The sequence below is a fragment of the Lates calcarifer genome, linkage group LG20, assembly GCF_001640805.2.
Source record: "Lates calcarifer isolate ASB-BC8 linkage group LG20, TLL_Latcal_v3, whole genome shotgun sequence".
Taxonomy (NCBI): domain Eukaryota; kingdom Metazoa; phylum Chordata; class Actinopteri; family Centropomidae; genus Lates; species Lates calcarifer.
In genome coordinates, this window is record NC_066852.1 from 18,506,559 (window position 1) to 18,525,460 (window position 18,902).

General features: G+C 38.5%; 1 protein-coding gene across 2 annotated transcripts in view; it reads right to left on the reverse strand.

Annotated features, from left to right (window-relative positions):
- Positions 1–569: 569 nt before the first annotated feature.
- The window catches only part of LOC108893559 (glucocorticoid receptor), a 67,164-nt gene continuing 48,831 nt past the window's right edge, over positions 570–18,902 (reverse strand). For both annotated transcript variants that reach the window (XM_018691680.2, XM_018691679.2), the window contains 6 exons: positions 18,361–18,477; positions 14,941–15,213; positions 11,693–11,837; positions 9,050–9,180; positions 6,303–6,460; positions 570–5,492 (listed from right to left, as the gene is read on the reverse strand). In XM_018691680.2, coding sequence (XP_018547196.1) covers positions 5,340–5,492; positions 6,303–6,460; positions 9,050–9,180; positions 11,693–11,837; positions 14,941–15,213; positions 18,361–18,477 — 977 coding nt within the window. In that variant the 3' untranslated portion in view covers positions 570–5,339. The remainder of the gene's footprint in view (positions 5,493–6,302; positions 6,461–9,049; positions 9,181–11,692; positions 11,838–14,940; positions 15,214–18,360; positions 18,478–18,902) is intronic.

The window sequence follows — 18,902 nt, forward strand, 5'->3', positions numbered from 1 at the left end:
GTAATAACTATATAATAATATAGTAATAACTAACCCTAACCACTATGTAATAACTATGTAATAATATAGTAATAACTAACCCTAACCAATATGTAATAATATAGTAATAACTAACCCTAACCCTAACCACTATGTAATAACTATGTAATAATATAGTAATAACTAACCCTAACAACTATGTGATAACTATGTAATAATATACTAATAACTAACCCTAACAACTATGTAATAACTATGTAATAATATAGTAATAACTAACCCTAACCCTAACCACTATGTAATAATATAATAATAACTAACTGTAACCCTATGTTACATAGCAACTAGCAATGTAGCAACTATGTAATAACTGTAATAACTGTACAACAGTGTCCAGACTGTCCTGAAGAAGTACCTACTGAGAGTATTTAATAACTGATAGTTATTACATATATGTTGTTATTACTGCTGAGGCTAGCTGGTTAGCATGCTAACTTGTGAAATGATTTACAACCTAGTTCCAAATGTCCAGGTAATCAGATCAAAAAAAAAAAAAAAAAAAGACAAGAAAAAAGAAAAAACACTGGAGCTGAGCATTGAAAAACAGAAAACTTTATTGTGTAAGATGTTTGAACTAAAGAGAAATCAGTTCTTCCGAATTTCCACTTTTAACCAGTGATGACAAAATCATCAACCAAGATGTTACCAACAGGATGCTAAATCCAATGTCAAAGAACAACACAGATAACTTAATTCAACATTTAATCAAATAGGTGAAAATATCGACACTGACTACAGAGGAGGTGTAATACAGAAGTAATACAAACTATTGTTTTTTTTTGTTTTTTTAACAAACATTTTAGATTTTTTGTTTGTTTTTTTACATTGGATTACATTTACATAACTGAAATACGAACATAACAGACTTCAATGAAAGCCATAGCCATATATACCAGTGAAACATGATCTGCCCTTAATCTTTAAAGATAATATTTGCATGTATTTTATACAAAATAGACTTTATCAACCAGTAGGAGGGTAGTGCAATTCCATCAGGCTCTGGCAGATTTACTTTCACGCGGAGATTCAACTTTTTTTTGTTTGTTTTGTTTTCTATTTTAAAGTGACCAGTAAATCCTAACAGCAATATACATGGGATCCAAAGCCTTGACCTTTACAAAAGATACCTTTCAAATAAAATAAGAAGTACTACAAGTTGGATAGTAAGTGCTACTTAAAATGTAACTACTTGAATACTTCTTTTTGTTTGTTAAATCTTTTTTTTTCTCCTCTGCTTTGGTCACTCTTATATAACACAAAACCTCCCCCAGTTCGCCTCACCTTCCATCCTTCCCTCCCGCCCTCTCCCTCGTTTTCTTATAACTTTAAAACACAGTGAGCGCTCGTGTAGACTTTCCCATTGACTCGTAAAATTTACATTTACTTCACAAGACAAACATGTTTAACACTTCCTAATGAATTCAACACATCTACCTTTAATCAAACACAAACCAACAAACAGAAAAATATTTACTTTCTTGACTCGTTCAATGTACAAAAAGGATTGAGTAAAATTATCATATCAAAGAGGATCAAGCTGATGTATTCAAAATTGCAGAAAATATTGTCCTTTTTTTTTTTTTGCTTTTTTTTGTTTTTTTGTTTTTTTGTTTACAACAGATTAATCTCCAAAAGCATTTATATTTGTTAAGGGTTCATCTATTTCCTGATTTGAAATCTTATTTCTATGGCTCTCTGTCTCCCTTTCACAAGGCCTTTAATTGAACATGAAGCTGAAAGGTAAAAGAGAAACTGTATAGGAGTATAGAGGTTATGTCTATGTAAAAATATCTTGTAATAATAGACACTGATTACGTTGCACGGGATATGTTGGCGCTGCTATATACATCTATGGCCATTTAGAAATGAGCAGGGATATGGTTACATCTACACTTTAAAGCTGGTTTTCTGAAGCACCACCACCTGGAAACAATTGTTAATACTGTATGCAAAGTTACCCAAACAACTAGACAGTTTAGTCATATCTTCCCCAGAATAATCTACAGAGACATGAGTAGCATCAACCCCATGTTCTTTAAAGCCCAAGGCCATGAGACCAAGTTAGCAGGTGAAGCTGAAAGCCTACTATACATGAAACAACCCTGCTGCAAGTGGCCATCCTTTGGCAGAATGGCTAATTTTAAAAACATGATGGCTCTTATTGAATAGTGGCTTGTATGCGTCCAGAGCCTGCTGTGCTGTTAGCTGTAAGTAACACATAAATGACTGGTCTCTATGGCAACCCGCTACCTGGTCTATTAACTGCCATTCAGAGTTATGCGATGTGGAAGGACAAGTACCATTCAGAGTACTGCTGAAAATCTATATGGTCGACATTTTAGGCAGAGAGGCCTGGCAGTTACAAGAAACAATGAGGAAAATAGAACTGCTTCCGTTATGAGGGGGAGGGGAGCATTGTGTCTATGCTTTTGGCAGAAGCCAATGTACAACTGCAATGTTAATGTATCTTCCTTTGGCTATCGCATAAGCTGGTACAATCATATTTTCACATTAGAAATGTACCAAAATGCTGATCACCACCTGTTTGACAGCAGTAGAAAGTACTGCTTACTTTGCAATTTCAAAAATACAACATTTTGTGCATCTCAAAAAAAAAAAAAGTATATATACTCTTACTTGGATGATAACAATCAGTACTTTTAAGCTGGTGTAGGTGTGACACAGAACTAAGATCTTTCTCACAAATGAGCACCCTTAAGCAAAGTTACAAGAACCAGGTAATGTCAAATCACAACTTAATTATCACTCTTTCACATCTCCAGGAAAAAAAATAAAAAAAAAATAAAAAAATAACTTGCTATTAGATTTGGCACTAGTGGAACACATCCAGGTGATGTAGTCTCTCATAGCCTGAGCTTTAATTCACAAATTCTTCTTATTATTATTTCTTTTTTTTTTTTTTTTTTCTTACCAAACTGCATCTTCTTCCAAAAATATTTCAACTTTCACTGAAATCTTGTGCTGAGAACATAGGTTATGGGTTATGGGTGTCTCAATTTTTAACATCTCATATACAAAATATATATATGTGTATATATTTTCATTTACCTTTTCTGCCGTGTTTAGCTCAACAACTTAATAATAACCCCAGTTCCTGTTTGTGCAAACACTCGTGAGATGAAGCTGATTAAAGGGTATGTTTCATCTAAAATGCAATACTTTCGTCACAAACAATAATATGTTTTTTCTTTACCTATCAGGAGTACTAGCTGGTGAAGTACATCATTTCTGGAGAATCAATTAGTAATCTTCTAACTATTTAGAGGCTTGAGAATTGTTTAAAACTTTTTAACTAGTACTCCTGTTAGGTTACAACACTCACCAGGAATTCTTTCCATTCCTATTTGACCTTGCTGTGATTTCTGAGATGGTAACAGGCAGTCTGGTCAGGTTAGTCATCCCAACTGATGCTCCATGAAAGCATATTTTAAAATTAAGTCGTATGAAACCATTTTACTAGAACTAGAACTGCAGTATGAATGCAGCTGGCAATATAAGGACGGTTTTGACTTATGGCTATTTATCGACACACAGACACCTTAGACTTTTAACACCTTGGATGTGTACTTTTCAAATGCAGCTCAGTACTAAAAAAAGTCATTTGTGCGATTGCATCTGAATAAATTTGTAAACATATTTAATTCCAATTAACAACTCACTGATTATTCCAAGATGTAAAAATCTTGGAATGTTAAAGTCAGCAAAACTGCCCCTAAATTTAACAAAACATAAGGTATATCTTATTTAAATTCCAGTGGTGTACATTTAGCAGAAAGCTGTTTGCAGCCTCTCACAAATTTGTTGAAGATATTTAGAGATAGTATTTGGATGTCTATTCAACATTTTATTTGATTTGTTGATATAATCTGGGTTCTATAACTTTAAACACTGTAATCCTAATTGGGAGATGCACTATATTTATCAAATATACTTCACATGGGGAAAAAATATGTAAAATGTTTGGGATTTTCACAACATTTTGTGATACTTTTCCTGTGTATTTGATGTGATTCTCAAACTCTTCAAGTGTTTGAAAGAAAATATTAGGATCTTACCATGTCATGCGGCACTACACTTTTCCAAACTGTATCATAGGCTGTCTTCCTTATGGGGATCAGAACAGAGAGAGCTGCCCACATTAAAAACACTGAAATGGCGGTTTGGAAAGAAAACAGATATTGCCAGCGTGGAAAAACTAAAGCAGACAAAATATGTGGAAGGATGTCAAGGTTACATTCTTATGCAAAGAAACACAACGGTTTAGAGAGGATGGCTATGAAGAGCTTTAAAAGCTAAAAGGCACTGGTTTTCCCTTCAGATACATCCTGTGTAAACATTTTGCTGTGTGAATGCATGTCTGTGTATTCTTTATATGTTTATGCGTGTAAGCATGACTTTTGCATGTGTGATTAGAGATGCGTGCCTGCATAAAACAAATTGAGAATATTTTTTTTTTTTTCTTCCATTGGTTGGGTATATAAATCTGATTTGTTTCATTTCAGAAAAGATAACTGATTCACAGCTGAAAACAGTTCATCCTCACTGTCCTTAGGTCCAGCAAAAAAAAAAAGATTCTCTCATGCCAGAATATGTTTCTAATTTTTCTGTGTTTTTGTTTATCCCCTTCATCGCCAACAGTTCTCTGGGAAACCACAACAAGTGAATACTCACTACATTCTCTGCGCAGTGGAGCTGGGAAGGGCAAATAGAGACAAGCTGGGAAGGTGAGCTGAGGAACAGAACTTGGGGGCAAGCTTCAACAGGCTGCTAATCCAGCTGGACAGTATGTTAGGTGTCATGTTGAAGGACGAAAAGGTGGATCTAGGTGTTGGCTTGTCAGTGAAAACAGCCGTAAAACACTGGAGGCAGGAAAGATGTGGGAGGGGGGTTGGGGGGAGTAGATCACCAAAACGCAGCCTGCCCACAAGACATTCAGAGCCGTAACATTTCCCCATCAAGGCCAAAGTCTTCTTGATTAACCAAGAGGAAGGGCTACAGGTCAGTGGTAGGGTGTCCTACTGCAGTTTGGCCAAAACCGGATTAGGAGGCATGAGGCCACAGGTATTGTGCTCTGAGATTAGGCTCAATGGCTGAGGCCTGGAGGGGCGTGGCAGAATTCTTAGAAAGGGGGCCCAGGAAAAACTGAAGGATTTTGAATCAAAGTGATGGAGGGGAGGCAGGTCAAGCAAAGGCTTAGGGCTCGGGGTGAAATCTTGGGGGCCCCGGAAAGGTACATGGACAGGGCTGGATTTAAGGCATTGCTTCACAGTTTAAGGCAGTCATTTCTGATGAAACAGCAGAGGCTTGACGCTCCCGTCTTTGAATTTTGGTATCTGGTTGGTGATGATCTCTGCCAGCATCTCAGGGAATTCCACACTGAGGGTTTTATTCACAAAGGTGTAGAAACAGATCTGGAGAAGACCCTCGACCATCTGGAGGAAACACAGATACATTAGTGAGAATCTAATATTGATAGATTATAGATATTGAAAAGCCTTAAAAAAAATCTATCTAGTATTGTCTTTAAATCATTCTCGTGTTCATATACAAGGCTTTATAGAAAGGCAGAGGAGGGGTCTGATAGGAATATAACGCACTTAGTGGGATCTGTGTGTGCATTCTGTAGGGTTTTACACTAATCAGTATGGTGCGGGGGAACTCAGCAGAACACCTACTTACTGATGCACTTAAACCACATGATATGAAAGAAAAAGCCTGGCTAGAAAGAAAAAAGACATAAAAGGAAGCTGTAGTACACAAAAAAAAACACCTTACAGACTAGATATAATAACTAGAATTACCACCTCAAGGTTGTATACCTCCATCAACTAGTCCAGTTGCAGAGTGTAAAAGTCTTTAGTTATGGTCAAAACAGTCTTATGTGTGGTCACAGTGACCTTGACCTTTGACCTGTGACAATCAAATTTTATAAATTAATCTTCGAGTCCAAGTAAATGTTTGTGCAAAATGTGAAGAAATTTCCACAAAGCAGGCCAAACATGTGTTTTGTGAGGTCACAGTGACTTTGACCTTTGACCACCAAAGTCTAATCGGCTCATCCTTTAGTCCAAGTGAATGGTTGTACCAAATTTCAAGACATTCCCTCGATGCGTTAATGAGATATCACATTCGTGAGAATGGAATAAATGGACAGAGAGACAGACAACGCAAAAACATAGTAAAAGAAGAGTAAAAACATAAATAATTATAACGTATACTGTATTGGTGTGTGTTTCACTAACCTCCTGCATGGAGTCCAGTAGCTTAGTTAGCTGATAGAAGCGCTGCCAGTTTTGACTAGCGTTCTCCTCTCTCTTGACGATGGCTTTTCCCAGCTCCTTGATGTAGGTCATCCTGATCTCGTCAAACACTGCCTGACTTTTCAGACCGTCTTTCGGTACTACACACGCACACAAACAAACAAAAACACAAACACAGGCACCAAGAGACATCAGTGTGCAAGTTAGCTGGCAAAAGCAGGATTGTGACTTAACTAAAATTAAAAAAGAAAACATTGTTAATGAGTGACACAACATGAATTCATTTGGAAATGTTATTTGCAGCTGGAACCCTTCACAACATTATACATGTGAAAGTGGTCTAGAGTATTTATCTTTTTGTGTTACCTTCAATAGAGTAAAAAAAAAATTATAACTGTACTGAAAACCTTGCATAACCATCAGAATTTCGATCTAGAGACATTTATATATGTGCCATCTCGACAGCTGGTGATGTGAGCAGCTGGTTATGCACATTCAAACATCTGTCTGATTGTCGTTATTTATCTTAGCCTCTCCTTTATCCTGTTCTCTGCTAAAACAAGCTGCACAGGGCATTAAAACTTCATTAAAATTTACTGCGTGGGACCCCAACAAGGACCCTTAGGAGACGCTGGGTAAACACAAACTCATGCATGCACGCAGCTCCTAACCAAAACACTGTAGGCAGTGGAAAATATGCAAAACTGAAGGTAACATCAAATGCTTCTGTGCGCATTGTGCTCCCTAACTGGTGCAGCCTGGATGAGAATCTAAGAGGAACAGTGAATGTTTGGACACAAACCTCAAAAAACATCATAAACTCTGCATGTATAGGGTATTTCAAAGACCACACTGAGGATTTTCACAGTGCCGGTCACTAGTAAGAAGCTAAAAGCCACAAATGGCTGAATAATGTCAATATGCAGTTGTCATAACGACCATGTCAACACATCATGGATTCCTTGTCAGTCTGGTGCCTGGCATTGAGTCCCAGCAAAGCCACAGTCACTGGCCTAGAGATCATGCAAAGCCAAAGATCAGAATGAAATACTGTCCGATTTACATAATCAGATAAGTGCAAGTGCTATCTGGCTTCTACATTATGCATTTGCAGGTTTGGCAGTAAGACAAATTTTAAGAGTAAAAACAGATTGCCTTTGCTGATCTCAACTTTGGATTTTTTAGTTTAAAATAAATGAATGTTATTTATTTTTAATAGTGCTTTGACTCTTAGGCTCTTGTGTGTTTTTTTTTTTAATAATTATTAAAATTTTGTGGCGCAGATGTTAACTCTGCTGAAAGCGAAATCTGCCTTTTGAACAGATACGTTATAATAAATCAAATAGTCCCATAGGTGACTTAAATGTGCATGTGCATGAGAAATGATTCCAGCAGCTCAAACTTAAGTTGTACTGACCTGATAGTATTTCCATCCCTGAGGGGAACAGATGGAAATAGCTCTCAGGTACGAAAATGCAACCAGTGCTCACTATGGAAATGTCATTTCCTCTGCATAATGAGCAAATCGCCTCTTAAGTGTATCCTTTCCCCTGCCATTCTCTGACAGTGAGGTGGAAGGAAGAATGCTCTCCTACCCAACAAAGGGAAATTTACATAATTGGAAAAAGTAGACTTTTCATGCTATATAATGTTTTCCTGGTAATTTTAATGGTGCTAATTGCGTACCTAGAATGGTAGCCCACTGCTTTCATAACTGTCTAATATGTTATCATGTCAGAAAGAAAGTGAGGGCTCCCATACATTTAACCTTTTTTAATGCTGAGTAAGAGTCCCTCCTCTAATGGTCTTCACTAATTTGTACATTTTAAAGTAACTCAAGAAAATAACTGTCTTCAAATCAGTGTTTATTAAGAATAAATTTAGAATATGATAACAAATCTCTGCTGAGTTTAATTTTCACTCAGCAAAACTGAAATGATCAAAATTGGGAAAAAGGTTTTGTTGTAATAAGGTTTTCCATAATGTGCTTTTATTTAGGGCAATTTGTGACCATGTTAATTACATAGCAGGCCAAACAACAAACAACAACAAAAAAGAAGAAGAACAAAAAAAAAAAGACAATGGCATCTTCAACTTGCTTGCTTTGGCTCTGATAGACCAGAACCGTAATATTCAACTCTAAAGTATCTCACAGAAAAAAAGCAAATTATCACATTTGAGAGGCTGGAGGTGAAAAATGTGTAGCATTTTTACATGAGAACTTACTGAAATGCTGTGTTTGCTTTATTGTTTATGTAATTCAAGTACATCGTTAATAATAGAATTAGTGAGTGTTTGAAGTGGTACAATGAAAAATGTAGTTACTGTCATGCCACGTGGTAAAAAGATTTTCAAACACTGAAGCTAAAAACAGACTTTGAAGCCCTCTATGCATCTGTTCAACTATAAAACCTTCCTGGTTCTCAGATGCTTAGAACTTCATGGATCCAGAGAAACTGCCTGCAGTAGCAATTATTTGCTATAGAAGTGTCTGCATTCAGCTATGAGTTGTACTTTGCATTTCTGATACAGTTTGTCCTCCACTTTGCAATATACACTACAAATGACAAATTGAGCCTACCGCACACTGCAAAAGGTTTCAGCAGTATTACGTAGTCAATGAGATGGAAAAGTAATTTTGAGATCTGTTTTAATCCCATTATAACTGCAGTCCATGAAATTTGAAAAACGCTGCTGTGTTTTTTTCAGAGCAAAGTGTGTTCCATTACCTGTACTGAGCAGCAACAGGACCTTCATGCACAGGTACTCGTCATAGGACACTTGTAGTCTGACAAACTCATTACAGATCTTCAGCATTTGCTCGCACTGGTCGTTCATGAAGGGCAGCTTCATACGCTCTCTGAAAGGAGGGCAAGAAGAGGGAATAGAGAAAGTAGAGGTGAGGAGGGGAAAGAGATGGGAGAAGAGTTGAACAGGTGGAGACAGCCAAGGAAGAAACAGGGGAAAACAGAGGGAAGAGAGACGTACAGATTAGATTTAAAGCTCTAAAGCTCTCATCATGTTATTCAGCTCTCAATAAACAGCCCCTGCAGGGGAGTGCTTCAGCCCTGCAAGAGAAAACTGGACTGTGAAATCAGTCCTGATGGATTTTCACACTTCACTTCCACTAACACACAGCTCACATTACTTTCTACCTCTCAAATCAATAATGCACATTCTCTAGATTTGGAGCCTTGGCTTTAGAGCTGTCTATTCATTCTGACCAACTGTAGCGCCACTGGCAATGACTTCCTCACCTTTCGTATCTATTTTTACCCCCTTTGGGTTTTACGTGTCATTTGGGAATGACTCTTCACAGCTCAGGCCTCACTTTCATGGTATTTCCAATAAAGAGGATGAGCTGTTTGCAGGTAGTCAGCAGCAAGAGTTCAGGGTGTTTGTTGCACTCCTTTGACTCAGCATGAAGTAAACAACATTTACACTTTGGGCAAAAGAGCACTGCACTTCAGACGACTTCTACATGGTCACATAAGAGTCTGTGGTTATGTGAAAACAAGAGCCATGACCAGAACTCTCTCCCAGTGTTTAGCACAGAAGTAATCAAGATATGTTTCAGTGGCAAAATATTCTAAAAGTTATCACTGAAATGTTTGGTCAGGCTCTAAATGTTGTTTACTTATTCTTTTATTGGCAGATACAAATTCAAATTGAACTCTTAACATGTTTTACCTTTTCAGAAAAAGGCTACAACTGAAGCTAGCGGAACACAGCATAGGTAGGAGAGGGAGCACCTCTCTTCTTTCTATAACCAGTAATGGTTTTAAAAAAAACAGAAAGAAAGAAAGAAAAGTCCTGTTGTGGGAAATAATCATCAAAAGCCCACTAAAGTGTGAAGAGGTTTGAAGGATTAAGACTGAAGATGATGGATGAAATGGCCCAATGTTGTTTTACCTCCCTAAGCATTTAAAGTCTGAGCTTCCAAAGATAAAAACAACCCTATGGGAACAGACAAGCTGACGGGGGATTAGCCTCTATCTTGTTTCCTCTGGGGACTACAAAGACTGCGGTAAGCACAGATATATCCAAACACAATCAATTTCTGCAGCCTGGGACTGTTTGAGTAATGAGGCCTTATAATTAACATACTGCTGTCGTACCTGAGCCCGTGCCTCTGTGGTTTCAATTAAGTACAGAAGATTATTTACTGCATGGTTCAGTATGTAGCTGATGCACTGCATGATCTGTCTGCATGATCAAAGTGCTTTTTTAATGTCCTATAAAGATTTATTTCAATAAATCACTACAAATATTCTTATGATTATTAAAGAATATTTCTTTTCACCCTATCAACAGAGCATCTGGGATTGAGCACCTGTTGGCAGTTGTTACTGTTTGAGCAGCATGATGTAAGGATTCGATATCAAAAAAAAAAAAAAAGAGAATTTCACCATATGGGATTGTGGTTTAGTTTTTGTAATATTCTGATTTATGATCGCCAAGGCTGTATTACAGTAAACTGATTTTGTGAGCACAGAGTATTGTAGCTGATACGTTTAACTACATCTAATTTTTTGTCCTTTGTTCTTAAATTAATAGTTCAACATTTTAGGTATGTACACATTTTATGTACACTTTTATATCCTGACTGACTCTGGATTTTTGATGCCTATGCTGTCATTGACACTTGGAAATTTTTAAATTCTGACAAGGATATACTGTCTGATAACATAACATGTCACTTTTACATTTGTGTTTGTGCATGGATTAAACATATGAGATAAAACATGTCATTTAATGAGCATTGGAGGTGGAGTTTTTTACACTGTTAACTTAGTCTGGCTAGCTCCTGTCCCCTATTCCCAGCTAGTCTAACTGCCTCCTGGCTACAGCTCTATACATAAGGCTCAGACATGAGAGTGGTATCGATCTTCACATCAGACCCTCTGCATGAGAGCAAAACTGTGTTTCCAAAAATGCCAAACTATTCTTTTAAAGGCAGTAGAGTGTAGAGGTTTTTAACCACATTTTGACTTTTTTTGCCATGGTTTGCTCATTTGTAAGGATAAATTCTCCTGTGCCACAGTCTTTGTTTCAGATAAGTCGACTGTTGGCCTTGGAAGGGTGCAAACAGCCATGTGCTTCCTCTGATAAACATGGCATCAGCAGCTGCTTCTTTTCTCCTCTTTTAACATCTTAACACACAAACTGCCAAATTTCCAATATACAGTCATTGCCAGCTTCATGACCTAGCCAATCTGAGTCATGAATAGATACATGGGGGAGTATGTAAGCCAAGTGATGAAGTGAGACTGACACCCTGAAATGAGCAAATGCAAAAGAAAAATGGTTGACAAAATGTTGTGCTGGAGAAAGTGCTGCATAAATATACAACATCTGGCCATGGTACGCACTTGTTGATGACGAGATCAGGGGCAAAGCAGAGCATGCTACCATTACACTGCTCATACGACCTCCAACCAAGGCTGAAGGACATTAGAAAGAGCCAGGAGCACTGCAGCAATGTCATCTGGTCATCCAGGTGCAGGTTGCGGAAGCCTAGAAAGGTCAGATAAAACAAATTAAAAAGAAAGCACACACACAAAAAGCCAGGTCGACAGACAGAGAGGCCCAATCATACTAAAAAAGGCATCATTAGATTTGAGCATTAAGTTGTTCTTTAAAGATGGGTCTGGGTGATCCACGAGCCAAATGGTTAGGGCGCATAAGACCCCGAGCAGCAAGTCACCAGTTCGACTCTTGCCCAGGCAGTTTGCTGCATGTAATTCCCCTTCTCTCTTTCACCACATTTCCTGTGTATCTCCACTGTTGATATTTTTCAGCTTAGCCTAAGCTAAATGCTGTGTTATGTGGCAATAGTTCATGCAATATGAAGAATTTTGTCTGTATACACATAAACATTAATTAAAATATTATTTCTATATATTTATTAAATGCACAGCATACTATCTTCATGTCTTGATTTCAGGAAGATACAGAAACACTGAAGAAAAGAAAAAGTAATGTGTAGTTCTCAATACGTCATTAAAACGCAATTAGGACGCCAGCTTACACAAAACAAAAGAGGACCATCTAGTTAAATCAATGCTCAAACTGGATTTAAATTGCAGTTCAGTTGTTTCCACACTGTCAAAACTATACAAGTGGAACTGCACATGAGAAGTCCTTTCACATTGCATTTGTTTTAAACCATGGCTGTTATGTAAGAGCCTCCCCACCCCCAAGAGCCTTTCCTCACTATCACCTTGGCAGTTTGCCAGCTGTAGACAATGCACACACAACTAGACTGGAGCCAGATTTGTCCCCTCATCATACTGTCACACACAGAGAAATCACTGTTAAAAAAAAAAAAGAAAAAGAAAAAAAGTTAATGATTTCTCTCTGAAATCTGATCTTGAATCTTTGGTGTGACCAATGGCAACAATTAGAGCGGGAAGAGAAAATCTCCAAGCAAATACTTGGAGCGATTATCAAGTCATGTGCCTTCTTTCTCATGATTAGAAACTACAGTATCATGGGTGGTTGAAATTCCAAACTCTTTGTGTTTCCATTTTTGTTTTTGTGGAATGGATACTGGGTAGCCTTTAAACCCAGCAATTATCTTTTTTTTCTTTATAACATGAATTTACATTACTTGGGACAACAGTAAAATATAAATTTATCTCTTTATGAATTGAATCCCAAAGCATTTCTTTTGGAGTCATAGCTTGATAGGAGCTCATATTGATTCTAATACCATTGATCATGTTGACTTGCTCTCTCATGAACTAATCCAGAAACTGAAACAATAATTTAACGCTCCAGTGAGTAAAGATGACACTGACAGTAAATGCAGTGATTTTATCTGCTTTGAGATGAAAAATTGAATTTTTCTCTTGCTGTAGGAACATTTACTGAACAGAGGCCATTTTCTTCGCAAAATGAGGTTGTCCTTGTCAGACACATTCTGGTTTTGGTGAGGGTTGGTGCCTGGTTCAGGCGTGCAGGAGGCAATGCATGACGCAAAAAGTACACTGCGGAAATCCCAGTGTTTTGTTTACAGCACATCAAGACATCATAAATGCACCCACTCGCTCGCCCGCTGTGAATTTCCCATGTAATGACCTGCTCTATTCACACATGGGTGTGTCGGACATGACACAGACTTTGCACTAGAGAGCTGGCAGGGTAAAGTTGCAACTGATTTGGAGATCTCCTTCTTCATGTAATTTCTAGGTAAGTTCATCTTTGCAGTGCATGTGTGAAAGCATTAAGAGATAATGACTTTGAGCAGGTTGTAGAGGCATCATTAAGAATGTTCTTTATGCACGTTCAAAAAGACATTAACCTTGGTCATGACCTGATCAAAATCAAAGCATTTTGGAGAGCTTGGGTGCCTTAAGTTCAATAACCTTTCATAAGCCATGATTGCTCTGCTCCTTGCTCTGCTCCTCTGTCTGTAATTACAGTGGTCACACATGGTTGCTGGGCATCTGTTGTTCTTTGGCTCTACTGTCAAGAGGAATCAGTTTGAAAATAAAAATACAGTATATATTTTTATACAGTCTGAAGTTGGAGGACAATGAACTTCCACAGCAGCCACCACAGCATTAAAGTAAACTGACCACCTACCACCCTAAACAGAATTCAATCAGCAAAATGATGAACTTCAGCTACACAATGGCTCCTTCTTTGTTTCTCATTAACCATATGATTCCATTTGATCAACTAGAAGCTGTAGCCTAAATCTGAAGAGCCATATCAAATATCATTAATCTGATGAGAGTACTGTCTTATCGACTGAAGAAAAAATGTGACACTGAACTGTGGCTAGTTCTGTTTCTTCACCGGAAATGTCACATATTTTGGATTGTTGCGCAAGTTAACTTGTGGCTACTCATGTTCTTTACTTTTACTGAGGAATGATAACAATGCTGACAAGCAGCTGCTCGATTAACTGGAGGGAAACAGTGAAAGCTTCACCACTGTTTTTCCCATGTGTAGTCTGCAAATGTTGCCGTGCACAACCAAGGAAATGTTCCCTTCTTATCTAAAACTGATGCAACTTCCTTGACCAGCTGCATGTATTAAAAGTAACATGACTCAACATGCTTGTCTCTGTTTTCCCTCCCTGATTTGTGTCATTTCACTACATGTTTGACTGGGCTGCAAGCTATTAATACTGCCAGCAACAACCTTTGCTTGAGCAGCAGTGTGCATCTAAACCAAACCAAAGAAAGGAGGGGGTGATGGGCTGTAACCTGCCTTTTCTCCAGGAACTGTACACCTTCAGGACCTTGAGGTGGGCAGGAAAGATCATGGCCGATCCCTCCCTCCCTGGTTACAAACTTTTCAAGACACTCCCTTCTGGCAGGAGGCTGCAGTCCATCAAACCCAAGACCTCACGCCACAAGAACAGTTTCTTCCTGTCTGCAACCGGGCTCCTTAACAAGATCTAAGTCCCTCCCCCACCCACCCACATACGCAGACTGTCACAGACTCTAATCCTGCCCCCCCCCCACATTTAAATTCTAAGTATATTTATGTTCCTTGTAAATATAGTATTTGCTTTTTGCTCTTTACTCTTACTTCTACTTTCTAGCTGTCTTTGTCTAGTCTGATTCTGATTCTGAGGAAACACATGTTTTTGTTTTCTTCTTACCTGGCAGTGACTTGGCCCACTTGACTGCAGATATGACCTGCTGTCCCCCCAACCTGTTGAGAGTGGTCATGAGCCGTGACGAGGTGTCGGGCAGTGTGCTGTCATAGCCAGAGTAGATGATTTCTGGCTCGATGGCCTTCAGCACAGACAGCATGGTGGGCACGAGTTGGGGCATGCACCTGGGGATGACTGGAACAGGCATGTTGCTGATGGGCTCTGATGATCCAGGGGGCCGGTGCACTTTCATCTTGATCAGCTTCTTGTTTTTCCTCGCTGTGGGGAGGGGTGTGACAGAGAAAGAGAGAGGACACATGAAACCAGTGAGCAGTGACTGTCATTTTTTCTTCTTTCTTTCTTTTTACTTTTTAGGCATTGAACAGATGCTCCTGTTCTCAACATCTTTTATAAATGATTTCTGATTTTACAATGACACGCATCCAAACAACAGAGAATAGGCAATAGAATAAGTTAAAGATCAAAGCAGTGACCAGTTTGTTAAATATCACTGGGTTATACTTTGAAACAGAGGATGTACATGTACAATGTAGTACAAATGCACATACTGCCTACAGAGCAAGGTTATACAGTGTTATAAAAAAGAATAAAGTGGTAAATCCTTACATTAGAGAGGCTGCTAAGCGTTGCTAATGATTTCATGGCCAATTGTTTCACCTGTAAACATCATGAACAATGCACAATTGTGTCAAGTAAATTACACCTCACCTTGGCACACCACTTGTAAACAACCATGGTTTTTTATCACCGTATCTATTTTAAATTCTCAGTTCACATTAAACTATGAATCTTCTACCACAGTCATTGTACTGGCTGTTATGAATCTGAACTTGAATTTGAACCCCACAAGTTCTGACAGGCCAGTAAAAGGTCACAGGAATGCATCATGCTGGTTTGTTCCCAGTATTAAGCCACAAAGTCCTGGAAACCATTCCATTTCTCAGAAGGACCATTTTTTCCAAACCTGCCTGTTTTATAGTTTCTCTTGAGTGCAACAACAACCATGGTAGGTAGTTGTGTTGTTGCTCAAAATATGTAGATTGTCGGGGCATCATTTTGACATCTTCTCTCACTAAATGTGCAAAACATGTCAGAGGTTGAGGGGTTACCATGAAAAAACATGTTTTTTTTCCCTACTCTCTACCTTTTTTAATTTCCTCTCCTGGTGTTTCTATGGCAACTAAGAGCCTCTCTGGTGGGAGTTTGTCTGCTGATGCACTGACGTCCATCAAATCCCTCTCTCTGCCTTTCTGTCTCTCTCTCTTTGGATGTGAAACTAACTTTACCCCCATCTGACAAATACTGTTTACATGTAATCTCCCTCAGCACTGATTTGTACAAACTACTGAAAACAATTTCATGCCTTAAGGGCGCATCGGCTGTGACAACACAACACAAGTTCCAAGTCGTTAAGCACTTGTTTTTCTTCACCTGTTGCTCATCTCTCTTAACCTCGACAGGGCTTAATTGATGTATCGTGTCCTCATCATTTATCCCCTGAAGCAGATTCAGGTGATCCAAGGCTGTGGACTTGGACTTGACAATGGATTATGCACTGAGCGCATGGGGAGGTGGTGCTATCTCATTCCGCCTGGCCTGCATACCAGCACTTGTGTACAGAACAACACATTCGCAGGCAACAGCACTCTCTTGTACAACACATGCTCCCAGATGGGTAACTAACACCAGCCCATCCACACTGCAGCCATTCAAGCTCTAGACTTGTCAGTGATTTTCATGGTTCATGGTGAGGAAATTCTTAATTTCAAAATTGTTTCTCTACTGTTGTGGAATATCTGCGCTCACATTCAGGGCCTCCCTCGAGAAGACAAATTTTCATAAGAGCCATGGAGTCTTGGCACCATGCTAGACTGGAAGCCATTTATTCACTTTCAGCATATTATAAGGTCTTATTTTGTCTTCCTCAAATCCGTAGACTTTGAAACCATCAAAACCACAAATTCAAAAAGGATTTTTGAAGCCTGTGGGTGATCTGCTTTAACCTTAACAAACAAAGCACTGTATTTTAACCATTTTACCTCTGAGTTTAGATCTCAGTTATAATACCCTAACAATATACCTATGGGCACAGAAATATTACATAAGAGGGAAGCGGTAGGAAGGGAACAAAATGGCAGAGAGACCTTTCCAGATGAGAGAAAATGACTAGGGAATAAAAAAAGATGTGGGAGATGTGAAAGTGTGACATACAGGACCATGTCATCATCCACGCGTTGATGCTGTATAGTACAGTATAGTCACAGTAATGGCTATGGGGTATGCATGTTTTTTTTTCCTTTTTCTTCGCTCGTACACACTGGTATATTTATTTCATGCGGAGATGTAAAATGTTGTATATTGTCATATTTTCCAATATTGCTCAATCTTACAGTCAAAATAACAATTTCAAAATAAAACCTACTGTCTTTTCAGTCTTATAGCATCAACAAGACTCCTTAACACACTTTGGAAAAAAATACAACGAAAGCAAATTAAAATTACAAAGTATATTTGATTCATCAAATATATACTTGCTAATACAATGATACATACCACCATGATTAAACTCTTTTATAGACTGATACTTAAATAATTGCAATTCTACTATAAGTAATAAAATACAATTTAGTATAATATGCAAGTATTAAACACACAAACATGAATATAAGTATTGCAACATTGTCTTACTGAATTTCTTATCATTTAAACAAGCGTGGGTGGGTGATGCTGGGTTAGGCAGAAACCAGACATAGCCTACTGGAGACAGGGTCACCGTGCCAGTGACATGGAAGTCAATGAAGGGAAATTTTTTTGTTATTTGTTGCCAAGGTAGCAGATGAATGAAATAAAAAGAAACTCATTTTCCAAGTTCTTCTCCTGTGTCTGACCTGTTATCTGTTGGTATATGGCAAACAAAACAATAATTTTCATAAAACAGTCCCTCTCGTTTGCCTTCCTGTATAACATTAAAATATTTCTGATGACTCATCCTGACACTCTTGGGAGTGTATGCATAAATTTATCCAGTCAAATGCAATTTGGGGCGACTAGCCAACCCAGGCCGTCACATAAAACTGCACTTTTAGGAGGTGAGTTGGCAAAAAGTGAACAGAGAAAAAGAATGTGGCCGAGGTCTAATTTATTCACTGTGGGTGGTGTGGGTAAAGGCCAAAAGTCCTCTATATTTTGCTCTGGATTTCCTATGCCCACCTTTTGAGTGATCAAATCCCAATCAAATCGCATAACTACAACTTGCTTACATATTCTATTTTACCTGCACATACACTATGTCATATTAGGAGAGCTAAATTTGCTTTAACTTGCCATTTCACTGGGACTTTAAAGTCAGTTTGTGAGTGTTTGGATGTGGCATGGCCTGATTTAAAGATGGGTCAGCCTGTTTACCTTCCAAGTTCATTCCGGCTTGAAGACATTTCCTGAAGCGGCAGGCTGGACAGTTCTTCCTGCGGATCTTATCAATGATGCAGTCATTCCTCCCTGCACAGAGGTAGTTGTGCTGGCCTGTAAAGAGGAGAGGAAGAGAGAGAAGGGGGGAAAGTTAGACATATTAGCTGGATAAGAGGGTTTCAGAGGGATTAGTCTGAGCAGTATGTATTATGACCACACTAACCACCTGTTGATTCTACAGTAAGTCTGAGAGGCCTGTGGCATCCCTCTGCTGTTGACAACTTCACTTCCTCAAGTCTGAACTTGGAACATGTGGTGCAATCCATGATTGTCAACAGAGCTCTTTTAGCCCAACAATCATATGTGGCCCACATCCCTGTTGTGGCCCATGTACTAGACCATGAATGCTTTCCCATTCTCACTAGTTTGGTATCAATGCCCCACATAATTAGGATGTAGGAAAATAAACCAGAGATGAAAACTGTGATTACACTGATCTAATTTGTGAGGCAGCAATGAATATTTGACCAGAGGGAGAA